General features: G+C 42.6%; 1 protein-coding gene across 1 annotated transcript in view; it reads left to right on the top strand.

The window, feature by feature from the left end:
• FOXP1 (forkhead box P1) overlaps nt 1-22,454 on the top strand; it is a 230,729-nt gene that overhangs the window by 143,623 nt on the left and 64,652 nt on the right. Inside the window, exons 4-6 of the mRNA XM_009284364.2 lie at nt 10,860-10,997; nt 12,103-12,192; nt 17,610-17,769. Coding sequence (XP_009282639.1) covers nt 10,860-10,997; nt 12,103-12,192; nt 17,610-17,769 — 388 coding nt within the window. The remainder of the gene's footprint in view (nt 1-10,859; nt 10,998-12,102; nt 12,193-17,609; nt 17,770-22,454) is intronic.

Raw genomic sequence — 22,454 nt, forward strand, 5'->3', positions numbered from 1 at the left:
CCAAACGATGCTTCAGCCTTCGCGGTCTCGACCCCTCGTGTCTGGGTGCGAGTTTGCTGGCCGGTTCCGCGGCGTCCTCCGCCGCGGCCGCGTGTGAGGGGCGGGAGGTACGGTGTGCGCGCCTCGCAACTTGCTGACGGCTTTTAAAAGTGGTGACATTTGTTCCGTGCCTCGCCTGTCTTTTGTTCTGACAGTTCGGGTGCGCGTAGCTGGCCGGGCGGTTTTTACTCCGGTGCTGTAGTTGTGAAGAAGAGCGAGGAAGGAGGGAAAGTGCGCAGAGCCGGGTGAAATACTTTGTCGGGTTTAAATGTCAGGAACCGGGATTGCTGAATGGATTCGCCAGTCAATTTAACCAGGGGGAAATTAAGTGAGTGAGCCTTGTTTTTGACATTGACTAGTGTTACGAACCCCGGCGAAATAAATGTAATGGGATCTAAATGTAGCCGAGTTAAGTGTCAACCCTGCGAGCCAGTGTTTCAGTGCAAATGAGATGATTTTTCGAGGGTGGCGGTGGCGGGGAGGAGGGAACCCTTAGGAAGTGGGTGGTAAGTTTAGAGCAAAGTGCATATACACTCTTCCTCTTTGGGATTAACTCCTTCGAAGCCAGCTTGTTCTACAAAACACTGAGGGCTTCGCCTTGTCCTTGTACCGGTGGTAGGGAGCAGCCACTCGAGAACGCGAAGCAGTCGTCTCGGTGCGTGTGCCGGCGTTTGAAGCACTACCATTTCGTATTTTTTAAATAAAAACAAGTTTGGTGGCAGGAAACGTGAATCATTCGGGGTGACTAAGATCTGTTTACGAAAACGAAATGGTTGGATTTATTCTAGCAGTGAGTGTTGAATTGCTAACTGCAATAAATCGCTGAAGTTTATTTCTAATTAAAAAGTGACTTACGCAGGCTAGTTTGCCTTTTTATAAATAAACCGAAATGTTAAAGTCTTTTTCATTTGGGTCATAGCATGCCTGATGCTCCCGGGCCCGATCCTGGAAGGAGTGGCGGACGTGCAATAGCTATAATAGGAGAGGAGTCTCTCTCCCTCTCTCTCTCCCCCCGAAGCAGTCAGCACTCTGCCAGCTAAATTAGTATTTGCCGGATCGGGCCCCTCATAAGTATGTTTACTGTGCAAAGCTTTCAGGCACCTTACACCATCTTTACATCACGTTAAAAAGCAATTCTGTTTGCTTCTAGCTCTTTTAAAAGGCACGGCTAAAATACGTGTTTATATGTGAACATGTCATTAGAGCGTACTTCTGTCTGGTTAAGAAATGGCTTTTGTTGATTGTATATTTATTGCAGTAGCAGCCTAGGAAGTCTCTAAAAGCAGGCGCTCTCCTCTTCTCGCAGCCAGCGGGAAATCTGCTGTCAGAGGGCTTTCAGTGATCTCCTGTGACTACTTCCAAAAAATTTCATTGATAAGGCTGCGGAGATGAAACCCAAATCCTGCCTAAACAGAGTAGCTGCCTCGGCCTAGGCGGTGATAGAGCTGAACTGCAAACTGATTGGTCTGACACTTTATAATCAAAGTTGATTTATTGTTCATTAGTAGTGCATTAGCCCTTTCAGGCAAGACAGTTATTTGTGTAGTGGCCTGTCAAACAAAAGACCGCTAGCACCTGTCATTTCTAAACCATGAGATAAGCAAGCAGATATTAAGATAATGCAAATAGAAGTACACTGGAATGAGGTAAAGTTCTAGCAATTTCCCTGTAAGAAATACGGTTTTATTTAACCTGCTCATGTTTAGCGTATAGAGGAATTGGACTACAGAGCGCAGGGGTTCCCCTGCACCGGGACCATCGGGAGGAGAAGGCGTTAGCGATGAGCTGGGCGTGCGTGGCGTGTGGTTTCGGAGCACCTCCGAGGTGAGGAGGCAGCTGGGGCAGATAATGAATTGGGAAAAGCCAGTCGCTGATACGGAAGATGCGAAAGCTAGTTTGTAGCCTTAATTTAATTTTGTTGGATTTTTGGTTTTAGCGTGAGAGCAAGATCGAGGCACTTTGGTGTTTTGTCCCCGACTCCTTCCTCCTCTTCCCAATGGACAGATGTCATGAAATGATGCTCTTACTGGCAGGGGTTAATTATATGAAAACTTGATGACATCACGGCAGAGCTGTGAGAATGTCAAAATACATCTGCTGCCATATTCAGACATATTGCTCTCCCTCCTCTCCCCCTATATCAGCTCCCCTCCCCTTCTCAAAAGGGAATGATCTCATGACATAAAACAGAAAACAACACAAGTGTCAAAAGAAAACAAAATTAGTGAACTTTTGTCTGCCACCATAGAAACGAGGATTAACTTATGTTATTCCAGAGCATGGAATGGAGACTATCTGCATGAGGATATATAGTGTATTGTCTTCTGTGAATTTTCATTTGACAGGGATTATGGAGGCTGTGATCTTAATTAAATCTCAACTGACTCAAATAATGCATCTAAAGGCATGCAGTGTTGCGTAACCTTGCTGAGTTGGTAAACCATAAATCATCAGAAAGCTTATGATAGGAAGGGCTGCTTTGAAATTTTTTTTGTTTGCTACAGTTGGTGTTTTTTTTGGTCTTGTTTAACATACACTTTACCGTGCTGTACCATCGTGCCCTCCCTTTTTTAAGCAGCGTTATTTTTTGCTTTAAAAAAAAAAAAAAAAAGCTGTGAGACGTGCTCCGACCAGTCACTCAGCTGAACTAAAGAGGAGTCATAAATACAATGGGATTGCCAGGGAAGAAATGAAATCCCAGCGCTGGCTTTCTGGGGATCTCGCTGCTCATAGGAAGGTGTGGGTGCCTCACGTTCTTCTACAGCTGGATGAGCCCTCTACACATTTTAAAAGCGTAACTCTTAGCCCCACGCTGAAATTTATGCTGGGGCGTCAGTAGTTATCAGACACCACTGTGGAGTCGTAACGTGTCGCCCCTGGGTTGTAATGGGTCACAGATGGATTATTGCACTAATGGACGGTGGGCTTTGACGTCTGCGCAAGTTGAGTTGGTTTTAGTTGTGTGCAAGGAAGAAAAGGGTTGCAACAGTTGTGTGGAGAAGGTTAAAGGGGATTTTTAGGCATTGAAAGTGATGTAGGGCAGAGTGATTTCTTACGCAGCATTTTAACCTGGCAATGCTCGAGCACTGATGTTGCTTGAGAATCGTGTTGTTTTTAAAATACCGCAGCTAAACAAATTACGATTTCAGTGTAAAATGCGTTAGTTTCTGTATTTGTGATTGCATGCCCTGGGCAGCTGAAGGAAAGGTAAGGGGAGAAGGATTTTTGCACTCAAAAGTTTTAAGGAGTTGCAAAGCTCTTCTGTTTTCTTGCTCTGTATTTCTTAGTCATTTTAGAGCTGCTGTAGACAAACCTACGCTGGAAGGACACAGCACTTGGGTATACTTTATGAAAATGTTTCCTGGTACCAAGATAACTTACTGATGTTGTTTTCTCCCCTCTTTGCTAGGGAAAAGTGGTAGCTGGGGTAGTTTTATCAACACCTGCAAAACTAGATTGTGGGAAAGTCCTGACACCATAAGCTAAATTTGTTATTGTTTGGTGAAAGGCTTGGCTGGTTTTAAGCAGTTTGTTTGTTTTATTGAAAGCAGAACTGCATTACTGGAAACTACTTTGCTGTAGTTCAGTTAAAATGTCCTGTACTGTTTTGTTTTTATAAGGTGCTTACTTGCTCAGCTTTGCTTTCCAGTTGTAAGGAAAGGGAAAAAAATACATCACGCACTCATCTGCAGATCTGAAGTGGCTGTGTAGCGATTGGGGAGAGAAGCAGCACTGACAAATATCTCTTCCCCAGCCTCTTTCCCCCCCCACCCCCCTTTTTTTTTTCTTTTTAACCTTTCCAGCAGAGTTTCCTCCGCTAGCAGGAGGATCTGTAGTTTGTACTGAAGTTGAATGAATGTTAGAAAACCCAGACTGAATATTGAACAAATAAGTGGAATTGCTAATTGTTCTGTGCACTAGTTTCGTACGGATTTGCCTTCATTGATTAGGTAAGATGCTCTGTTATTTGGGAGGGACAACACCCCCTCCTCCCCAAACTGACAACGGGTTTTAATTTTTAAGCTTTATCTTGCCCTTAAATCTGAAACATCATTGTTCAAATAACTGAGAACAAGGTAAACCAACAACATCAAAAAGGTCGGCTTCTGTGATTTCTCAAGGGCTTGTTATTTTGTACTTTCCAATTCTATTTGATGTCTTGACAAAACAAGATGACACAAGGGAGAATACATTAAATTTTGATTTTCATCTAACCTGTTACAGTAGTGGCAGTTTAATTTCTTCTACTTTTTACCGAAGACGGCTTTTTGCACAATTACGCTAATTGCCACGCCACTTTATGAGAAGGTTTCTTTACAGGTTTCCCATTTGCCTTGATTTTGTGAGGCATTTTTTTGAACGTGCTTTGACCTTTAACACAGCGAGCTTGCTGGTTGGAGTGTGTCTTCATTAGAAGTAAATCAGTGAATGGCAAGATTGTCAAAGAAGCAACTGATGTTTTCTCATTAGAATCTAATTTGCACCGTTGTGCTTAGCTGTGATGTTCAGCTGTAGGTGTCTGCCATAGGTGTGAAAAACTGCACATTTTAAGCAAATAAAGTTTACGACTGTTCTAAAGGCTACGGTTGCAACCGGAGTGGCGAAGCCTAACCGACCGTTTAAGCAGAGCTCTGTTTCGTTCGGGAAATAAACAGCATGATTTAACAGGTGAATATTTTTCAGGAGCTCACTAATTTTTTCAGCTGACCAGGTCAATATATGTCTTCTCAAACGCCCCAAGTTTGAAGAGCAGGCAGCTACAGGTTCGACTCTTGCAGGAGAAAATACTCAGGGAGTGGAGAGAGGGCTCATCCTTCCCTAGAAATCTCTGTCGGGAGTTGCAGTTCTTCTTAAAAATCTGCCATAGGGAAAAAAAAAAAGCCCCTCTGTATAACACTTCCCTTTTGCTCACATGAAATTCTAGGCGTATTAAATGTTGCCGGTTCAATCACGGTCTTTTATTATTTAATTAAGCTCTCCTTAATGTATTAATGAATTAATACACAAATGTAAGGAGTCTGACAGGATGATCATTCTCAGTACATTAAGGGTGTCTGGGAGAGAGAGGGTTTCAAGGGGTTTTCAAGGGCTTTAGGGGTATTTTGGATGTTTCTAAGCAGGATTGCTTTTGGTTTATTTGAGGCTTTTTTGGCAGAATATGTTGATCTAACATTTCCTTTCCTAAACTCTGGAAAAAAATACGGATTTTTTTTTTCTTTTTTTGATTTTTTTTTTAAACTGAATCATTACAAAATATCACCACTGTTCGGAACCACGTACAGCAGGTTATAATTTTTCCTTTCATGCTGGAGCGGGAAGGAAAAACGATAACTTTTTAAAATGTGAAAAATGATGATGATAATCTCGAGGTTGAAATCTCACTCAGCTTATTAAATGAGTATTTGGTGTTGTGTGTTCCGGTTTAGTCTCTATTTGACAAATGTTAGATGTAGAAAGGATTTAATTTATGTAAACTTTATATTTTTATGCAAATTAAATGGGTATTTATTATAGCAGAAACAATTATCCTGGCACTTAGTGAGAAACCTGGTATGCATGAGAAGTGGTAGATAAGATCAGATGTTTCATTCTGTAAACAAATATGAAAATATTCCCATTTTTCCTCAGCTAGAAGAGAATACAGAAGACAGCAGACATCCTGACATGCCGGGGAATGTCAGCATAGCCCATCGTGCTGCCTTCTGTGGGTCAGAGGGAGATCTTCCCTCCTGATAAAATACAGTAAACAAAATTATAATAATAAAATGCTAATTTAATTTTAAAGAGGGCTTCCCCCCCCCCCCCCCCCCCCCACGGAGTTTTTCCCCCCCCCCCCTCCCCCCCTTAATAGGGAGTTGTATTGTTACGGAGAGAACAGTTATGCTAATGATAGACTACTTAGCTGATTTTACTTTAATATAATAAACATTACCTGTCTTAATGTGTTGTACTGTATTATGGCAAAATAAGTCTAAAAGTGAGATTCCATTTTGTATAACGAAGCAGCATTGCAGTGTTTTGCATGTACTCTGTCATGGCAAAATAAGTCTAAAAGTGAGATTCCATTTTGTATAACGAAGCAGCAACATTATTAGTGAATAATTCTAACAGCGGCGTTTTGTTGCTGTTATTTTGGAGGATGAAATATTATGTCGGAAATGTTTTAGTCTCGGGATGGGAGCAGGTCCTGCCTTCAGCACTTCTTATTTTGCTGGGCTCTGTTCTGGCTTGTGGCATCGTACTTCCCTGTTTGCCAGTGTATCAGTGGTTTATCTTTTCCTGTGGCATGAGCAAAGCTGTTTTGCATTGTTTTGGCTGAGATTTTTTTACATTTCAAATGTATTGCACCTAATAGCTTTCTAGTAAGACAGCTCAAGTTAATGGTTTGGTTTTGCCTAGCCGTATCTATTTTTATTTGTAGCCCAGTATTTTTAACCGTTCCTCAGCTACTTGCTCTTTCTATGTTCACCTATGTTTTGCTCTGCTTAACTTTTATCACAAAATCTTTAACTGAAGGATTGCTGTTTGGAAATCCAAGGTGCCTGGTATGAGGTCTTACCGAAATCAAGTTTGAACATACATCGCAGGAGAAAAGGATTTTCTGGCAGAGTTATTCTTTATGAATTAAGGAAATCCTCCCCGTCTTCCATGCATGCCTGCTAACAGTTAACAGGACCACAGCCGTATCCAACATCAAAGGCACGTTGTGTGAAAATGGCATTCTTTTTTTTCACTTCATACAAGATTAAACTACTTGAAATTATTTAGCTAGTATTTAATTATATTAATATCACTGAAAATGGGGGAATGGAGATGATTAAATAGGACTAAATCATTTTCATCCCCGTGACCCTTGTCTGGGTTGTATGGAGGAGTGACAAATGCATCTCTGCTGTAACTCCGTTGTGAAGTTAAAGGTGAACTTGGCCCAAGTTTGCGGAAGTTTTTTCCTTGGGTCAGTCTCGCCAAAATACGGTGTGTTTCCAAAGCTTGAAACTGGGGGTAGCGGAGGGGACTGCGGGGGACGCGAGGGCTTTGGGGGATGCGGAGGAACAGCAGGCAAAACCCTGGGAGAAATAGTGTCTGAAAAAAACAGTTGTGAGTATTAAAGACATTTTTTGCCGTTGATGGTATTAGCATGTCAGCAGGTCTATACTAGTACAGCTCCGAAAGCCAAATTGCAGCTGTATTTTTACCTTTGCTGCCAGGTTTACATGCAGCTGGGTATCTACCACACCCTATTGTTATCAGTCAACAATACCAAAAGTAGTTCATTAATCATATCAATAGCAACAATCGTGTTTCATGTGGAAAATAGAAATAAACAACTTAAAAAAAGAAAAGGCTGATTTCTGCTCTGCATGCTAACTTAGCATTCTTTAAATGTATCTGCCAGTAGTTTAATTTGAACTTCAACTCCCTGAAGGCAGTAAGACAGAATTATTTTAGTTCTTCATAAACTGCCTTCTGTGATTCATTGTTAACTCATAAAACATGCTCATTTTCATGTACTTAAACAGTTAAGCCATTTTTAAAGTTGGTTTGTAATTTTTTTTGGCAACACATTTAAGTTGACATCTGAGAGATAGAAATCTAAAATGAATTTATAGCCCTCAGTTTAGTTTTCATTTACTATCGGACAAAATATCAGAAATAAATATTTTTTATCTAACGTAATGTAAAGTATATTGCACAGTATCTAAAATAAAGTTTAGTTTTGACTGAATACACTCAAAAAGGGACCCATAAATATTAGAGAGCCGTAGTTAAGAACTTACATGACTGTTTTAAATACTATTGATTTAAACCACTGGCTAGATTTTATGAATCAAAGTGTAATTTCCAAGCTTTGGCTATATTTCTCATCGCTAAAGCACTCTCTCTTGTGTGCCTTTAGCAGCTTTCCAGACATTCAACACGGGATTAAATGATAGTAGTTACAATGATCAATAGGTTAAGACCGGTACAATCACTCTTACCGCTAATGACCTCGGTAGTAATGGGTAATAAAGTGTGGGCTATAATAGCCTATTGCTGGTGCTGCATGCCCTTTGATTCCTAGTATTACCAGGGACTAGCTACATGAAAAAGTTGGACGTTGGGAGTTAAGAGAGTGGATATATAGGCCATCATTCTTAACTATTTAAAGCCCTCAAACTGTACATGTGCCCACGCTTGTCCGGGGCGTGCGTGTTGTTTTTAACACGGTAGTTTCTGGTTTATTTGAATTTGTTTGAAAAGGCTTCCGTAAGTTGCTTTCGTGATAAGCTGAAGCACAAACTTTGGCTAAATGTGGCTGTTAGCCGTGTTTATAAATGGAAGGCAGGACCTTCTTCAGAGGCGCAGATGTGGTGTGAAAATGTGGTTTCAGATAGTAAAATGAAGTTGAACGGGTCAACACAAACTTGTACTCCTAGGTGTGCCAGATATACATATATATTTTTTTTTTTTTTTTTTTTTTCTTTCTGGTTAAGTGCTTCTGTTGTAGCAAAGAGTGTGCAGCTAGGAGATTCTTCACCAGAAGGTACATGGCCAGTTTTCAAAGGTAGGGCCAAATCCTTAGATTTATCCCAAGATAAACGTGCAAAAAAGCCATGGAAGTGAATGGGAGTTGTCTCTGCATAGCTGACGGCAGAATGCGGCCCTTCGTATTAATCACTGATGTGTAGGGTTTACAGCACCCCACCCTATTCCTGTCTGTATCCCTGCTTGTCGTCATAAATCTGACTGAAGAGTATTTGTGTTGTCTGTCTTCCAAGAAGGGCACAGAAAACATACTTAAACATGCTTCCTTTTCTGTTTGCTCAGTCCAACTTCAATGAGAAGTAGTACAAACCCGAGGGTAAAGTAAACTTCTCTAGGGATGAGAATAATGAAGGTGAGTCATGCTTCGGGGCGAAGATAGTGACGGCAGTATTTAATTAAATAATTTTCTACTCCCAGAAAAGTTTTTAAAAGACTACGGATTAAGATATTCTGAATTAATGGGATTACCCATCCTGGTGACTCAGTGTCCTCGGAGCTGGCCCTGCGTGGCCAGGCGGTGGCACGGTGCGGCGGCCGGCCGGCCGGGGGCTCTCCCGCAGGCACGGGCAAGCCGCGTCGGCCACGGGAGAACGGCCGCTGGCTTTGGTGGGACTGGCATTTGACCTGTAATTAAATCTTCATTTGCCTGTGTTCACACCTGCCTGGACCACGTTAGATAAGTGGGAAGGCGCTGTGCCACGGGGAACGCACAGAGGACCGCGCCGTGTTTGCATTAATGGGATGTCGGAGGCGTGCGAGCCTGTGCTAGACTTTGCTCAGACAAATGTTTTCGAGGCAGTGTCTGGCCCTAGCACACAACATGTACACAACAACACGGGGAGATGTGCAGTGTACATGCATCTGACCTTCAGGAACCATTTTTAGTTCATCAAAATTAGTGATGCTGAGAAATCAGGACATCAGTGCATAATGACTGTGAAATTAGGAATGAGAGCTTGCTATGCAAATGACAGGACAAATCATGTGAAAAAGTCAAGATAAACTGCATATTAAGACATTATGTTACATAAAATTAATACTGCATTTCTCTCTTGCTTACTACTACACTGGAAGATTTTTTTTTTAAACTCCTTTATCTTCTGATCAGCTATTGTCTGCTGATTTTTTAAAAAGTGGTGCACAGAAAAAGTGCTGAACATATTATTACCTTTTATTGTAATACATGAGATGACAGGAGATCCTTTTTAGCAAAGTATATCCTTTACTGCTTTTAGTTTTGTGCTGTCACGTATTTGATTTGAAACTATAGAAAAGTAAGGTGCTTAAATATTACTGTTAAAACTCATATGGGTTTTGTCTTTTCCTCTATTGTTTGGTTTTTTTTTTTTTTCCTCCTTTTCTTTTCCTTTTTTGGGGTGGAGGGTAGAGGGGTGGGTTTCTAGGGAAATAGTCTTCTTGCATTACTAGGACTGACAAAATGGTTCTCATGTAGTCTGCAAATTAAACACAAGTGCAGTGATTATTTTGAATAGCTAAATTACATTCTAGAAAGCTTGCAGAATTCATAGCATTGTCATTAGGTATCCGCTTGAATACAATTTGTGTAACCTTGGCCAAGACAGCCTGTCATTTTAATGTCAGTGTTTTATCTGAACAAGACATCATCCTTTCAGATACAGTGTACAGGTTCCTTGCAAAGATGCCCGTGCAGAAACGTGTTAACAGTTGCAAATATGAAATGCTATCAAGTTCATCACTGTAGCTGTTTGTCACTGAAATGTCATGGAAAGCGGCTTTTAATGGTATCTCACATAATATGAAAGAATTGAAGACATCTGTATGCTGGGTGAATATGGAATGGTAAAGACATCGTGGTAGGGCCTTTCTGTTAAAATTGCATAGGAGTCTAGTGCTGTTATTCACATCACTGAGCCTTCCTTCAATTTTCTTCAAAACCTGTCGTAATAGGGTCTAGATCCCATCAGCGTGGGATACTTGGCTGCTGGATTTCTGTACGGAAGGCAAGGGCTTTCTGGGAGGGGAAGGACCCAGTTGATGGTTTCTTGTAAAAAATAAATAAATCTTACCAGGGTTTACCATATTGCTTGCTTTAAAGAGTTTGCATCGCAATAACGTTTTGCAAAATGGGAATTTAGTCGCCAGGAAAATGCGGTCGGTACCTCTGTGCCTGCTGCGGTGGGCTGTAAGGACTCTCTCGCCTTCAGCACCCTCGATGCCAGGCGTGGGCTCCCCCGGCACGGGGGTGGTGGGCGGCACGGAGGAGCTGCGGCGGTGCGCTCTGACCCCCTCTCTGCTCTCCTCTTGCGCTTCAGGTTCCAGTGTCGGTGGCTATGATGACACCTCAAGTGATCACTCCCCAGCAAATGCAGCAGATCCTCCAGCAACAAGTGCTAACTCCCCAGCAACTCCAAGTCCTGCTCCAACAGCAGCAGGCACTCATGCTTCAACAGGTAATTGTTTTCTTAACAGCTGCTCAGGCGGCCCCTATAGATACCGGAGGGCTTCGCCTCCCGAAATGTTCCTGGGGAAAGAAGCTGCCCACGTCTCGGGTCGGTACCTCGGAGCAGCCGTGCTCTGAGATGAGCTGACTGCTCCTTTGTTTTTAATTCTAGAAATAGCTACTGGAAACAAATCCAGGGAGCAGTGCTAGGAGTGTTTCCAAGATCAGCTAAATAATACAGATGCATATTTAAGTGTCAGGACTTCGGCAGATGTCCCTGTTGCTTTTGCCTGCATCCCCCAGACAGCATGGTGTGCCCTGACTAATTGGAATAAACAAGGTAGTAGGGCGATACTTCCCATTTTAGACCTCGTTATGTCCATCTGGAACCGTAAAGGACTGTGGAAACGGTGGCAATAAAAGTGAAGAGGTTTGCAAGCCTTAATCTGTTTGATGTCAGCCAACGTATGCCGTGCGGCGTGTCGGTGTTTCTCACAGCCCATGGCCCTTTTTCAGTTGAAAGTTGGCCACCGACAAGCCCCGAGGCTCCGTTATCGTGGGGTACGGCACAGCGGGGGCTCACGAATCCCGGGGGGGCCTCAGCATCCACCCCAGCCCGACCTTGCGTGCTCCCTCCTGGCTGCCACGCTCCCTCCTGCCCGTGCCGGAGCGCTGCCTGCACGGCACGCATCTGGGGAGCGGGGAGGGGGAGAGTATTTCCCAGGATGTCTATGCATATATTGAACAACACTTAATACAGTCAAACCCTATCATTTAGAAAGCATGTGTGTTTCACAACAGAGATTCGCCAGGCTCTCTCAGCAAGGGAATTTTGGCTTTGTTGTTACAATCAAAGGTCATTCTTTGCCTTATTTTAATTAGTTTGTGTAGAAAATGGTATGTTTTTCATCAGTTCATTTTGGAGATTACTTTTCAAACGATAATGCCAAGAATAGTCAGTGTGCACTGAATTTATTGTTGAGTTTCAAACTAAAGGTCAGACCATTACAGATAAAAGGATGCTATTTTTCAAATCACAGTTTGTGTGTTACACCAAAAGGGACACTGAATTGGCTCTCCACTTTGTTACTTACCATCTTTCCTTTTCTTTGTAGCAGCAGCTTCAAGAGTTTTATAAGAAACAACAGGAACAGTTGCAGCTTCAACTTTTACAGCAACAACATGCTGGAAAACAGCCTAAAGAGGTACAGACAATACCCATTTTACTTTCAAACCACAGATCCCCGGGGACTGTCTAGTGGCTATTAAACTGTCATTCATCTTATAAATGATTGCACAACTGAACTGACTCTATCGGGTCTCAGCTTTCAGATTTAGAGTTATTGTCCTGTTTTCGCCTGTATTTTCCTGTGCTTTCCATTTGCTTGCTGCCACATATTTTATAGCAGGGGACCATGCCTTTATGTTCAGTATGAGTACTGGAGCAAGCATCTAGACTTGCATCTTGGGAGAGTGCTTTTGGAAGTTAGTTATGTTGTAAAGGGGAGGGGGCAAGGCGGCAGGCCCAGATACGGTGCTGTCCTCTCTGAACAGGGCAAGATGCCAAGAGACGTTGAGTTTGGGCTTGCAGTTTCCAACCGGAGAGGTTCTGGTTGCTCGTTCCTCGCAGGACGGGCTTAGCGGGAGGGACCATAGTGGACAGCATTGGTGGTGACACCGAGAAGCAAGGTCCGAGATGCAGAGGTAGTGTGGGAACGCCGCCTTTTCGCGGCATGGTGTCGGGAGACCTCGCTCTGATGCCACCGCGGTCCGTGGCAGGAACGGGACAGGCCAGGGTGGTTTCTGCCCGTCCTTTACATACGCTTTCCTTTCAAAATACCTGTCACGTCCTAAACTTTGTTGATTTTGCTGTGCTTAAATTTAATTTTGCTGTAATTACATTTATTTTTAAGGCACTGAGTTCGCCCCTCTAGTCACAGAGAGTTTGAGACTTTCATGTTTAATCTGACATCACTGCTGGCTTAGGTAGATCCTAGAAAGCTGCCTCTTGGCACGAGACGCTGCGTGGTGTCCTGCGATAGCAGCAGCACTTGTGCGTCGCTTTGCAAGTGGTGCTGCTCGAAGCACGCACCAATTTCCGCCCCCCGAAATTTCGGCAAATCGTGCCATCTGTGCCAAGTTTCAACCCAGAGTGAATTTTTCCAGCTGAGTTATAAACCCCTGAAAATAGGGGGGTTTATAATGGAAACGCTGACACAACCTTAACCATAGCACGCTTACGGGCGCCACTATAATAAAAAGGGAACAGATTAAAAAGTGTCTAAAATGTAAATCTAAAGGACTAACAGTAATTAAAATGGAAATGGCACAGGGAGGGAAGGCATGTAATTGTGAGATATCACTGTGCAGAATGCTCTCAGCTTTGTTTTGCTGGCTGTTTTTCTAATTCAGTAGGGCTTACTCATCAGTGGCAGTTCAATGCGCGTTAATGACTCTGGGATGCAGGCATCACTCTGGACAAAGAAATGATTATTGTGCGGTCAAAAGAAGTTCAAAGACAAGAAGGGAATTTCAGTTTTTTCCTTAGAGATCCACATTCAAGAGCATATAAATTAAGCCAAATGTTAAAAACCACAGTCTGAAAGCTGACTTCAAAGTCACAACTCTCTAATTAATGAACTGCGAGCTTCAGTTTGGACAAGTCGTGGTTTGATGCGCCCATAAATCAACATGACAGGTCTGTTTCACAGTCTCAGACAGCGCTTGTCATTGAGTCACATCAGATGTAAACACAGCAGAAAAAAGAGGGAATATGAAGGAGGTGCAATTGATCAACAGAATTGGTAAAAACCCACTTTTGAAACGCATTATGCATGATCACAGGAAATGGCGATAGCCTCAAGAGGCTTTCTCCTTCTGCTGTTGCTTTTTTGAATCAGATTTCTAACAGCCTTCAAAAGGGAGAATAAGAATTATGGAGCTTCTCCCCTGTGGCTGGCAGGCAATAACCCCCTGTTGTTATTTTGTGCTTCTTTCTTTTCAAAGGCATCAAAATTTAGTTTTTTAAAGATCTTTAACTCTATATTTGAAGACAAACAATAAAGGGCTGCCACTGTCATTCTTATCAGTTACCAGGGATTGTATTTTTTCTTTCTGTTGCCACTTCTTATTAACCTCTTATTTGGTCTATTAGACATAGTTTTGAATGCAAGCCTGCATGCTGGGAGAACATGAAAGTTCAGATGAGCTCAGAGGGCAGATAAAGAAATTTGAAGGGGAAAGTTACACAGCAGAATGAACGATAAAAGTTAACTCTTCTAAATTGCTGTTGTCAGACAGGAGAGCATCTCAGACACAAAGATGAGGGCTTGGAGCTTAAAGGAAAAAATACTTTGTGTTAAAAAAGACGAGAAGGGAAGTTAGACAATGTGATGGCATTTCAATATCTAACACACTGATTTACTGTGGTCACACTTCTGATACTACACTATCGAAAGCAACAATAAGAAAGGACTCCTTCCTGTTTCAAGAAGAGCATTTTAACACTATATCTGTTAAGAGAACAAGGGGCCTAAGTCTCTTCAGCTTTTTCTAGGGGTTGGGGGGGGTATTTATGCTGATGGTTTTAGTAGAGGCCTGTTTCAACAATGCGTTTCATCCTGCAGGTTTGTTCAGCCCCGTTTTTCCTGCCTTAAAGAGGTTATTCTTGCTGAATTAGCATGCAAACGGTGGTCTTTTATTCCCCCCCCCCGCCCCGCTAAAAACTGACGGTCGGGTCACATGGCGAGCAGTGCCGTGGTGGGGACGGGCGGCTGCCGTGCTAACGAGGGCCGAGTTCGTACCTTGACAGATGGAACAAGTGTATTCATGTACTGCATCCCCCAAGTCATTTTGTTAGTGCCTTGTCCTATTGTACCGCCGTGAAAGAAGAAAAACACAACAGCTCTCCCAAGCTCCGCTGGTAAAAGGGGTCCGACCCCCACGCAGGATAGCAGGCGGACCCCAGTAAGGTTTCTGGTGGGTTTTACTCGAGGGCCGCGCGGCGTAGCAGAGGGCGAGCGTTGCACAGCGCCCATTAGCAGGAGCAGGAGGCGCCGGGGCCGAGATCTCAGCCCTGCGTCTGCGGGGCTGCCTCTGCCCCGGCAAAGTCGGGTCTCACCGAGGGAAGGGGGGCTTTGGAGCCGCAGAAGGATCCCGCTTGGTGCCGCGGCGTGGACGGAGCGGGTTGTTTTCCGAACAGGGCCGTTTGTCCTCTGGCAGTTGTGACAGTTTATGTTAGGCAGTAGGGAGTAACCTAAGAAAGGAAAACAGACCTTTGACAGAAGCTTTAGGGAGGGGATCAAAAATGCAAGTTTTATCAGGATATTTCGGCATTTTAACACTGACTACTGACCTGACAACAGGACTGCACTGAGACCTTTTTTGTATGCATTCAATTGTGAGAAGTAAACAAACTGCCTTGTATCCTGTGTTTGGTAACTGGGTGGGGAGCGCAGTTTGGCAACGTGTCTTGCTTTTAAATTCTTTCTTGGACAATGGGCCTTGTATACTTTTATATCCTGGCTTTTCAAAGTAGAGAGCGTTCAAGAGCTTTTCTTAGGATAGCTGAGAAGACAACTGAACGGGCATCAGTCAATTTATATAAAGGTTTTTGGTTGGTTTGGTTTTTTTGGAAAAAAGCTAACTTTACACCCAGATGGCAAATAGATAAAACAGCTTACTGTAACTAGATTTTTATGTAATACCATTTAAAATACATATATAAATATATATTAAGTATATCGATATCTAGGAAGTGAATATTTATGGAGGCAAACATTACTTCAAGTCTTAACATAACTGTTGCTGGGGTTTGCATTCACCTGGTGCTGTTGCAAATAGTTGAGCAAGTGGATCTGTCTGAGCAAACTGTTGCAAAGAAATGAAAACTCTCCGAGTTTCAGAATATCTAAACACCTATTTGTTTAACTGTGTTCTCGAAGTCCCAGATTTTCTTTGGAAAGAAGATAAATCAACTTTCCTGTCAGTACAGTCGTGGATATACAGTTGGTTGCAGTGTTAAGGTTGATGGGGCATGCTGGTACAAGAAGGCGGGGGCCAAACCCCTGGCTGGTGTCCGTCAGTCCCGCTCCTGCAGCTCTGGTGGGTTTTTTTCCCTGCTTGACACCAGCAGGGAATGGGACCAGTGATCCTCCGGCTCGGTGTCGAGGAAGGGCGACAGAAAGGTTGGGATCTGGCTGGGGTTTGTTTGTGAAAGTACGCAGTTTTGTAAGAGTTAATTTTCTTTCCGTAATTGTTAGCCATAATGTGTATAAGACCTCCACCTTGGTATGATTCCTAGCAGATTAGGGATATTAGATAATTTACTTCTATTTATTGTACTACTGCACTGTATTATCTTTCTATCACTCAGATAATTACTAAGGAAATCTACATTAATTTTTTTTGGCTAGCACAAGGAACTGCTAAACACTGGCATGATGTATTGATGTTTTACACAACAAAAGTTTTCCTCCTGTCATTGTACAATAAATAAAAAGATATTTATCAAAACGCAAAGCCTTTCATGGATTTTAAAGAACAAAGCAAATAAAATAGAAGATGAGCATGGAAGCAAAACCTAGAGGCTTCCTTAACTGAACAAAATTAAGGACTCTGAAGCCTGGAGTACTGTACATATTAAACACTCACATTCAAGTAAGATGTTGTTTGCTAAATTATGAATGTGTGTAATTAAAATCTAGTGGCTGGTTCTATGAAAGATTTACAATGTTATTTCATCGTTTGTCATGGCTAATTAACAATATTAGATGAAGTTTTTCTTCTTCAAAGGTCTGATTTTTTCTCATTTATTTATGTCAGAAGTGATAAACAGAGTAGTTAAAAGCTTCTCCGGGTACAGTAGTGAGAGAAGCAACATGTTCTTTTACACCTCGAAGGTTCAAGGTTCACATCCCTATGGAGTAAAGCAACTCCATCTTCTTTCTAGTGAGAATAATTAAAAATTTCAAAGTGCAGAAGTAGCAGCCTTAAATACAGCACAGAATAATTCCGAACATAACAAAGTATTGTGGGGCTTGATGGATGAATAAGAGAGAATAAGTATAAAATACCATAAATTAAGCCAGTCGTATTGCCTTAATAGATGAGACAACCCTTGCATGAGGAAACAGAGCACAGTGCGGGGTTGTTTTTCATTACATCTAAGTGTGATGTGATCGTGTGGTGTGATTCTCACATGTTCTTTGCCTCGAAGAATTACCCAGGACTTTTAACAGCTGCCAGCAGCGTTTGCTTTACCCACCGCTGAAATGCAGCCACTTCTGGGGTAAAACACGACCACGTGGACCAGGGTGACGCGGTAGCGTGGACCAGGAAACGCTGCGTACATATTTAATTGGGGTGGCAGGAGGGATTTAGGTAGGATGAAAGTAACCACTGGAGGTGGGAATCGACTGCAGCCCCGTGGTTAGCTCTAGCGCCTAAGCGTGCCTTGGGGTCTTTGATATGGGGTGGTGGGCTCGCTGGCTTGCCTTGATACCGGCTGACTGCGATCAGAAGTTGAAGTGTGTTGGGACGAGGAGCCCTGTAAATCCTCTGTTAATGCTTTGCTCTGTATTGACAAATGTGCATTTTTATTTTTTCTTTTTTTCTTTTCCAGCCCCAGCAACAGCAGGTGGCTACGCAGCAGTTGGCCTTTCAGCAACAACTCTTACAGATGCAGCAGTTGCAACAGCAGCACCTCCTGTCTTTGCAGCGTCAGGGGCTGCTAACGATCCAGCCTGGCCAGCCTACTCTGCCTTTGCAACCCCTTGCACAAGGTAGGTGAGGGGTTTGGGAGCTGCCGGCTGTCTGGCAAAGCGATAGCATGCACGCACACGCACACAAAATTGTCCCTCAGTAAGAGAGAGAGAGAGAGAGAGGGAGAGATCTCATAGGCTCATAAAATAATAAGCACAGAAAAATCCTGACAGGCAGGGTGGGCATTATAAAGATATTTTTTGAGAAGGGCAACGCTGAAATCGTGGACCGCTCTGGCTAGCAGGAGGCAGGCGGGTTGGAGTTCGGAGTCAATTTGCGCAGCTATAGCTGGTCTGGTGGACTCGAAGCTGCTGGTTGTACTAATCTGAGCTTGAAATCCTTCACAGGAGGCATCTTAATCGATTCTTGGTGCTGGGTTCATGGCTAAGGGTAGTGTGAGAGCAGCTTTTCCTTTTTTAATGCGTTATTTGGGCCCTTTCTGGTTGCAGCCCGGCGAGGAGCTGGGCGCAGAGGAGCTCTGATCCGCACGCTGCCGAACTGTAGAAATTTGATTGCCCTTTGCTGCAGCGGAGAGGGAGAGGTGGCAGTGTCTCCTCTCCAAGCCTGTTTACACGGCCTTCATTTCACTGCCTGTGTGCATCGTAGCTTCATTCCTCCCTCCACACTGAGGCAAATTGGGATTAACTCCGTTTAATTTTAATGGTGCTATTGACAATTAGATCCTCCTACATCTTTATTCAGTCCTGCACTCTGCAAGAAGTTACTGCTTTGCTGAAATCCCTATTTGTATTTTTTTTTTTTAAGATATTGATACATTGAAAGTATTAACTACTTAAATCACAATACTTTCGACAGAGATTATAACTTGGGGTTTTTATTCTCTCTTTTCCTCTTTGGCTTGAATTTATATATATATTTTTTTTTAAACTGGGTTTGTCTGCAAGCCTTGGGACTTTTTAACAGGCTTGTCTGAGCTCTGGCTGCTGTGATGAAGGCAGATTGTTCAAAGCTGGCATGGCTCAGGGAAGACCGGGTCTTTCAGCCACGATGCTGGTATTTCTGAATAATCATGCCTTTTCCTTCCCTTGCCCCATAATAAATTTAAACATCCACCTCAACAACTTGAGTCGGCTCAGGTTGAATGATTTGGGCTCTTCAAAGCGGCCTTAGGGCTGCTACTAGTTGCTAAACCAGATAATGAGTTTACATTCAGCTCTGTTCAGTTAAATGGGGGGGACGGGACAAAATTGCTTCTGTTCTTCACCCTCCTTTTTTGTGTGTAGCTGCAAAAGGAGAGCGAGGTGGCTGGTGAATATTAACTTACATGGATAAAGGGAGACAAACCCGGGAAGTGGAGTCTGCTTTGCTGTGTGGCTGGCGTGGTTTATTTAGGCTTATTTTTGCCAGACCCACAAAGGTATTTGAGCGCCTAACTCCTGTCTTGAGAGGCAAAGCTTCTGGGGACCTCGCACCTCCCTCTGCAAGACTCGGTTTAGCTTTCCGGCATCCCAAAGCCAAACACCTGGTCTAGACTAGTCCTGTGCGTGAGTCGGAGGCTGATGCGCGGGAAAGTGGTGCCTGCTTGGGAGCTGCAGGATCAGGCCTGGGGTGGTAGTTGGTCGGGCACCGTCGATGCACGGTGCGGAGGGGAGAAGGCATGAAACGGGTCCAGGAAAAAGGGCACGTAGACAAAATGCCATTTATACTTGCAAAATGTTGTAATATGCATTAATTACACTTCAGATTTATTGTTGGAAGCATCCCAGGCTGTTCTCACACACCCACCGGACTCAAGCTTCAACCTTTCTAATTTTTCCCACAGCTCCTATACTATTAAGTTTGCTCGGTAAGGTTCATTGTATAGTACATCAGTTAAGCTGTCCAAAGGAGGGCAATTGGGCAGTGACAAGACACGCTCATGTGTAATGTGAAAGAAATGAATGTGGTGATGCATGAAGTGTAATCTGTGCGGTAACACATCGGAGACACCAGTAGGTAATTCAGCAGTCGTGGCATTGATTGATATGGTTAGCAGGGTAGTGTAACTATTAGTCCTTGCGGAGAAGCGTATTTAAAACGTAAGGGGTGCCGACTTGCACGCTGGAGACAACATAAACATAAGCAGAAAGGGCTGGTTCTCGCAGGGAAATGAGCTGCGAGCGTTGGGGGCGGCTGGAGCCGGGGGCTCGGCGGCGGGAGGAAAGAGTAACTTGAGAATTCAGGCAGGTTGCAATACAGCACGATATTTTATTTTTTTTTTTATCAGAGAGACGGTGGCTTAAAACTGATGTCATTATGAGGTTTAAATCAACTTTCTGCTTGCTTGAACATGGTCACCTGGGTATGGAGGTACAAGGACACAAAGAGGTTGAGCAACTCTGTTTGTCTTTGAGCCGGTGATACCTGGGGTTGGGAAATTGAGTTCTGTGAGCAGTAATCTGTCAACTGTCCCCACAACATACATTTTTTAAACCTGTGCCTACATTTTCTTTCATAATGAAGGGGACTAGTTGTCCTGAAAAATGCAATGAAGAACCAGGGCTATAGCTTAAAATAATTGGTAAGGCACACTTCTTATTTAAAAAAAAAAAAATTACATATATCATGCCCTTTTGTTTTCAGAACAGTTTGCTAGACAGACAAATACTAGAAAGTGTGTATAAAAAAAATCATCCCTCTAGTAAATGTAGCTATGAATTCGGTTAAAAGCATTTTGCTTTTATTCTTAAGTATCTGTAATAGTAATAAGTGTTTCTAAGGAGAGAATGCTACTTCATAAGTGATTTTTCTGTTATGTTTTTAGAACTAATACATTGTTTAAAGCCGTATTTTAGTTTTATTTTAGTTTTTAATGCTTGCCTATTGTCTTACACAAAATAGCACATCCTTTAATGTTATATTTGTGTAATCTTTTCTGCTTTGTATTTAGACACATCTATAATCTGGATTTTACATCTGTACATAGTAGCAGTTTAAAAATAAACCACATTTCAGCAGTGTTCTGAGCTGCGAGAGCTAGATCTTTAGTATCTGCAAAATGAAACTGCAAATCACACTTCAGATCACCAGTGAGTGAAAATAATAGGACTGAGACATCTGGGTGCCTGATTGCTCCCACAGATTTGGCAGTTTCAGGTCTCAATCCCGTTACTGGTACCTACGAAGTTGCAGCACCAGCAGTAGCGATCTCGGGTAATTGCAGCGCAGTTCTGGGAATCTGACTTAAAATTTAGCTCTCGCTGTTAAAATGAAACTGTTAAATGGTAAATTACATAATTTATTGCAAGTGTTCGTGGATCTATTTGACTTGCTTTTACCATTTGTTCTATTATTTTATTTAACCATTTTGCCGGATGAGTAATGAGCATACCTGCCAGCTGCCCAGTTTGACAGGCTAGTTAGGAATTCTCTCCAGAATTATTCTGAAAGAACTAAATTTGGGGAAGGAGGAGGAAGGGTTTTTTTCAGTTTTATTTTGATGTCAGTGATGTGGTCATTTTTAAGCGACGGGTTGTATGCGGTCACGTATGACATCACACTTAACTCTGTAATTTAATGTCACCCAGCCTGAAATCCTCTTTATTATCTCCGGCATTTTTTTCACCCGCACAACTGGGTGTTTTTTATTTTTCTTTCAATATGCGGTATAGTTGTCGTTAGCGCTAATACAAGTTACACTTGTATAGGAAGTTAGACCAAACCCCTTGACTTTTAGAGGGTCTACAGCGAGGTATAAATATTATGTGTATGTATATTTTAACGGCTGTAACACTTGCAAGCTTTCCCTTGGGATAAAGCATTAGCAGATCCAGAAGTGACCGGGAGGAGAGGGGAAGGGGAGAGGAGAAAGGGGGACGGGGAGAGGAGAGTGGGTGCTAGCCTGTCGCTTAATTAAAAACCTGCAGAAATCCAGATAAGGGGGTGGTGGCAAAAAAAAAAAAGGAAGGAAAAAAAAAAAAGGGCCAGTTATTCTTTCCCTATTTGCTTATTCTGGAAAATAAAAATAGGTGTCGACTCATATGGTCTCATATCAATATGTTATCATCAACAGACAAGTCTATTCACTATTGTTTCAATTGAGTAAACAGTGGTGTAAGGGTCAGCCGTGCTCACAGGTAATTGTTAGTGCGCAGACAGTCCTGTCAGGCGTGTTAGATAAAAATACATCCCACACTGTCACTTCGCAAGGTGTTTGAAAATAATAGCCCCGATACAGCAAAACAGGACATAGGCTTGTGTACTGACCTTTTTCTTTGTTTAATTTGCTCAGAGGTTTAATTTCAGGGGACAAGTAATAATTGAATACGTCTAATAACTAAATGCTCATTTGGGACAAAATCCATCAAAATATAATTGGCATTTGGGTCTGATGAAAGGAAAATGACGTGGCTTTAGAGAAACGGATGTGCCTTAAGAATATCTGATCACTTAATGTATAAATTGAAGCCTCTTTCATAATATATATTAATTGCAGATACTTAAGGATTTTAGCATTTTTTCGTAGTGAACCGTTACCGGAGACCAACTGTTTTTGTTAATGCTACTCTCGGAAAGGCGGGGAAGGTTATTGGTCTGTCGTGCAATAATTTACTCCTCTTTGATATGCAAACGATCCACGGTGAATATAAAAAAATCCTATCAGACTCATTTCACAGTTCTTAACCACTTAGATTCTCTGGAGTCTATCGCCTCATTAGACCAGTGCTCTCCAAAGCTAGCATAATTAAAATCTTTAACAGTTTAG

This window comes from Aptenodytes forsteri, unplaced genomic scaffold, assembly GCF_000699145.1.
Source record: "Aptenodytes forsteri isolate BGI_AS27 unplaced genomic scaffold, ASM69914v1 Scaffold53, whole genome shotgun sequence".
In the NCBI taxonomy this organism is placed as follows: domain Eukaryota; kingdom Metazoa; phylum Chordata; class Aves; order Sphenisciformes; family Spheniscidae; genus Aptenodytes; species Aptenodytes forsteri.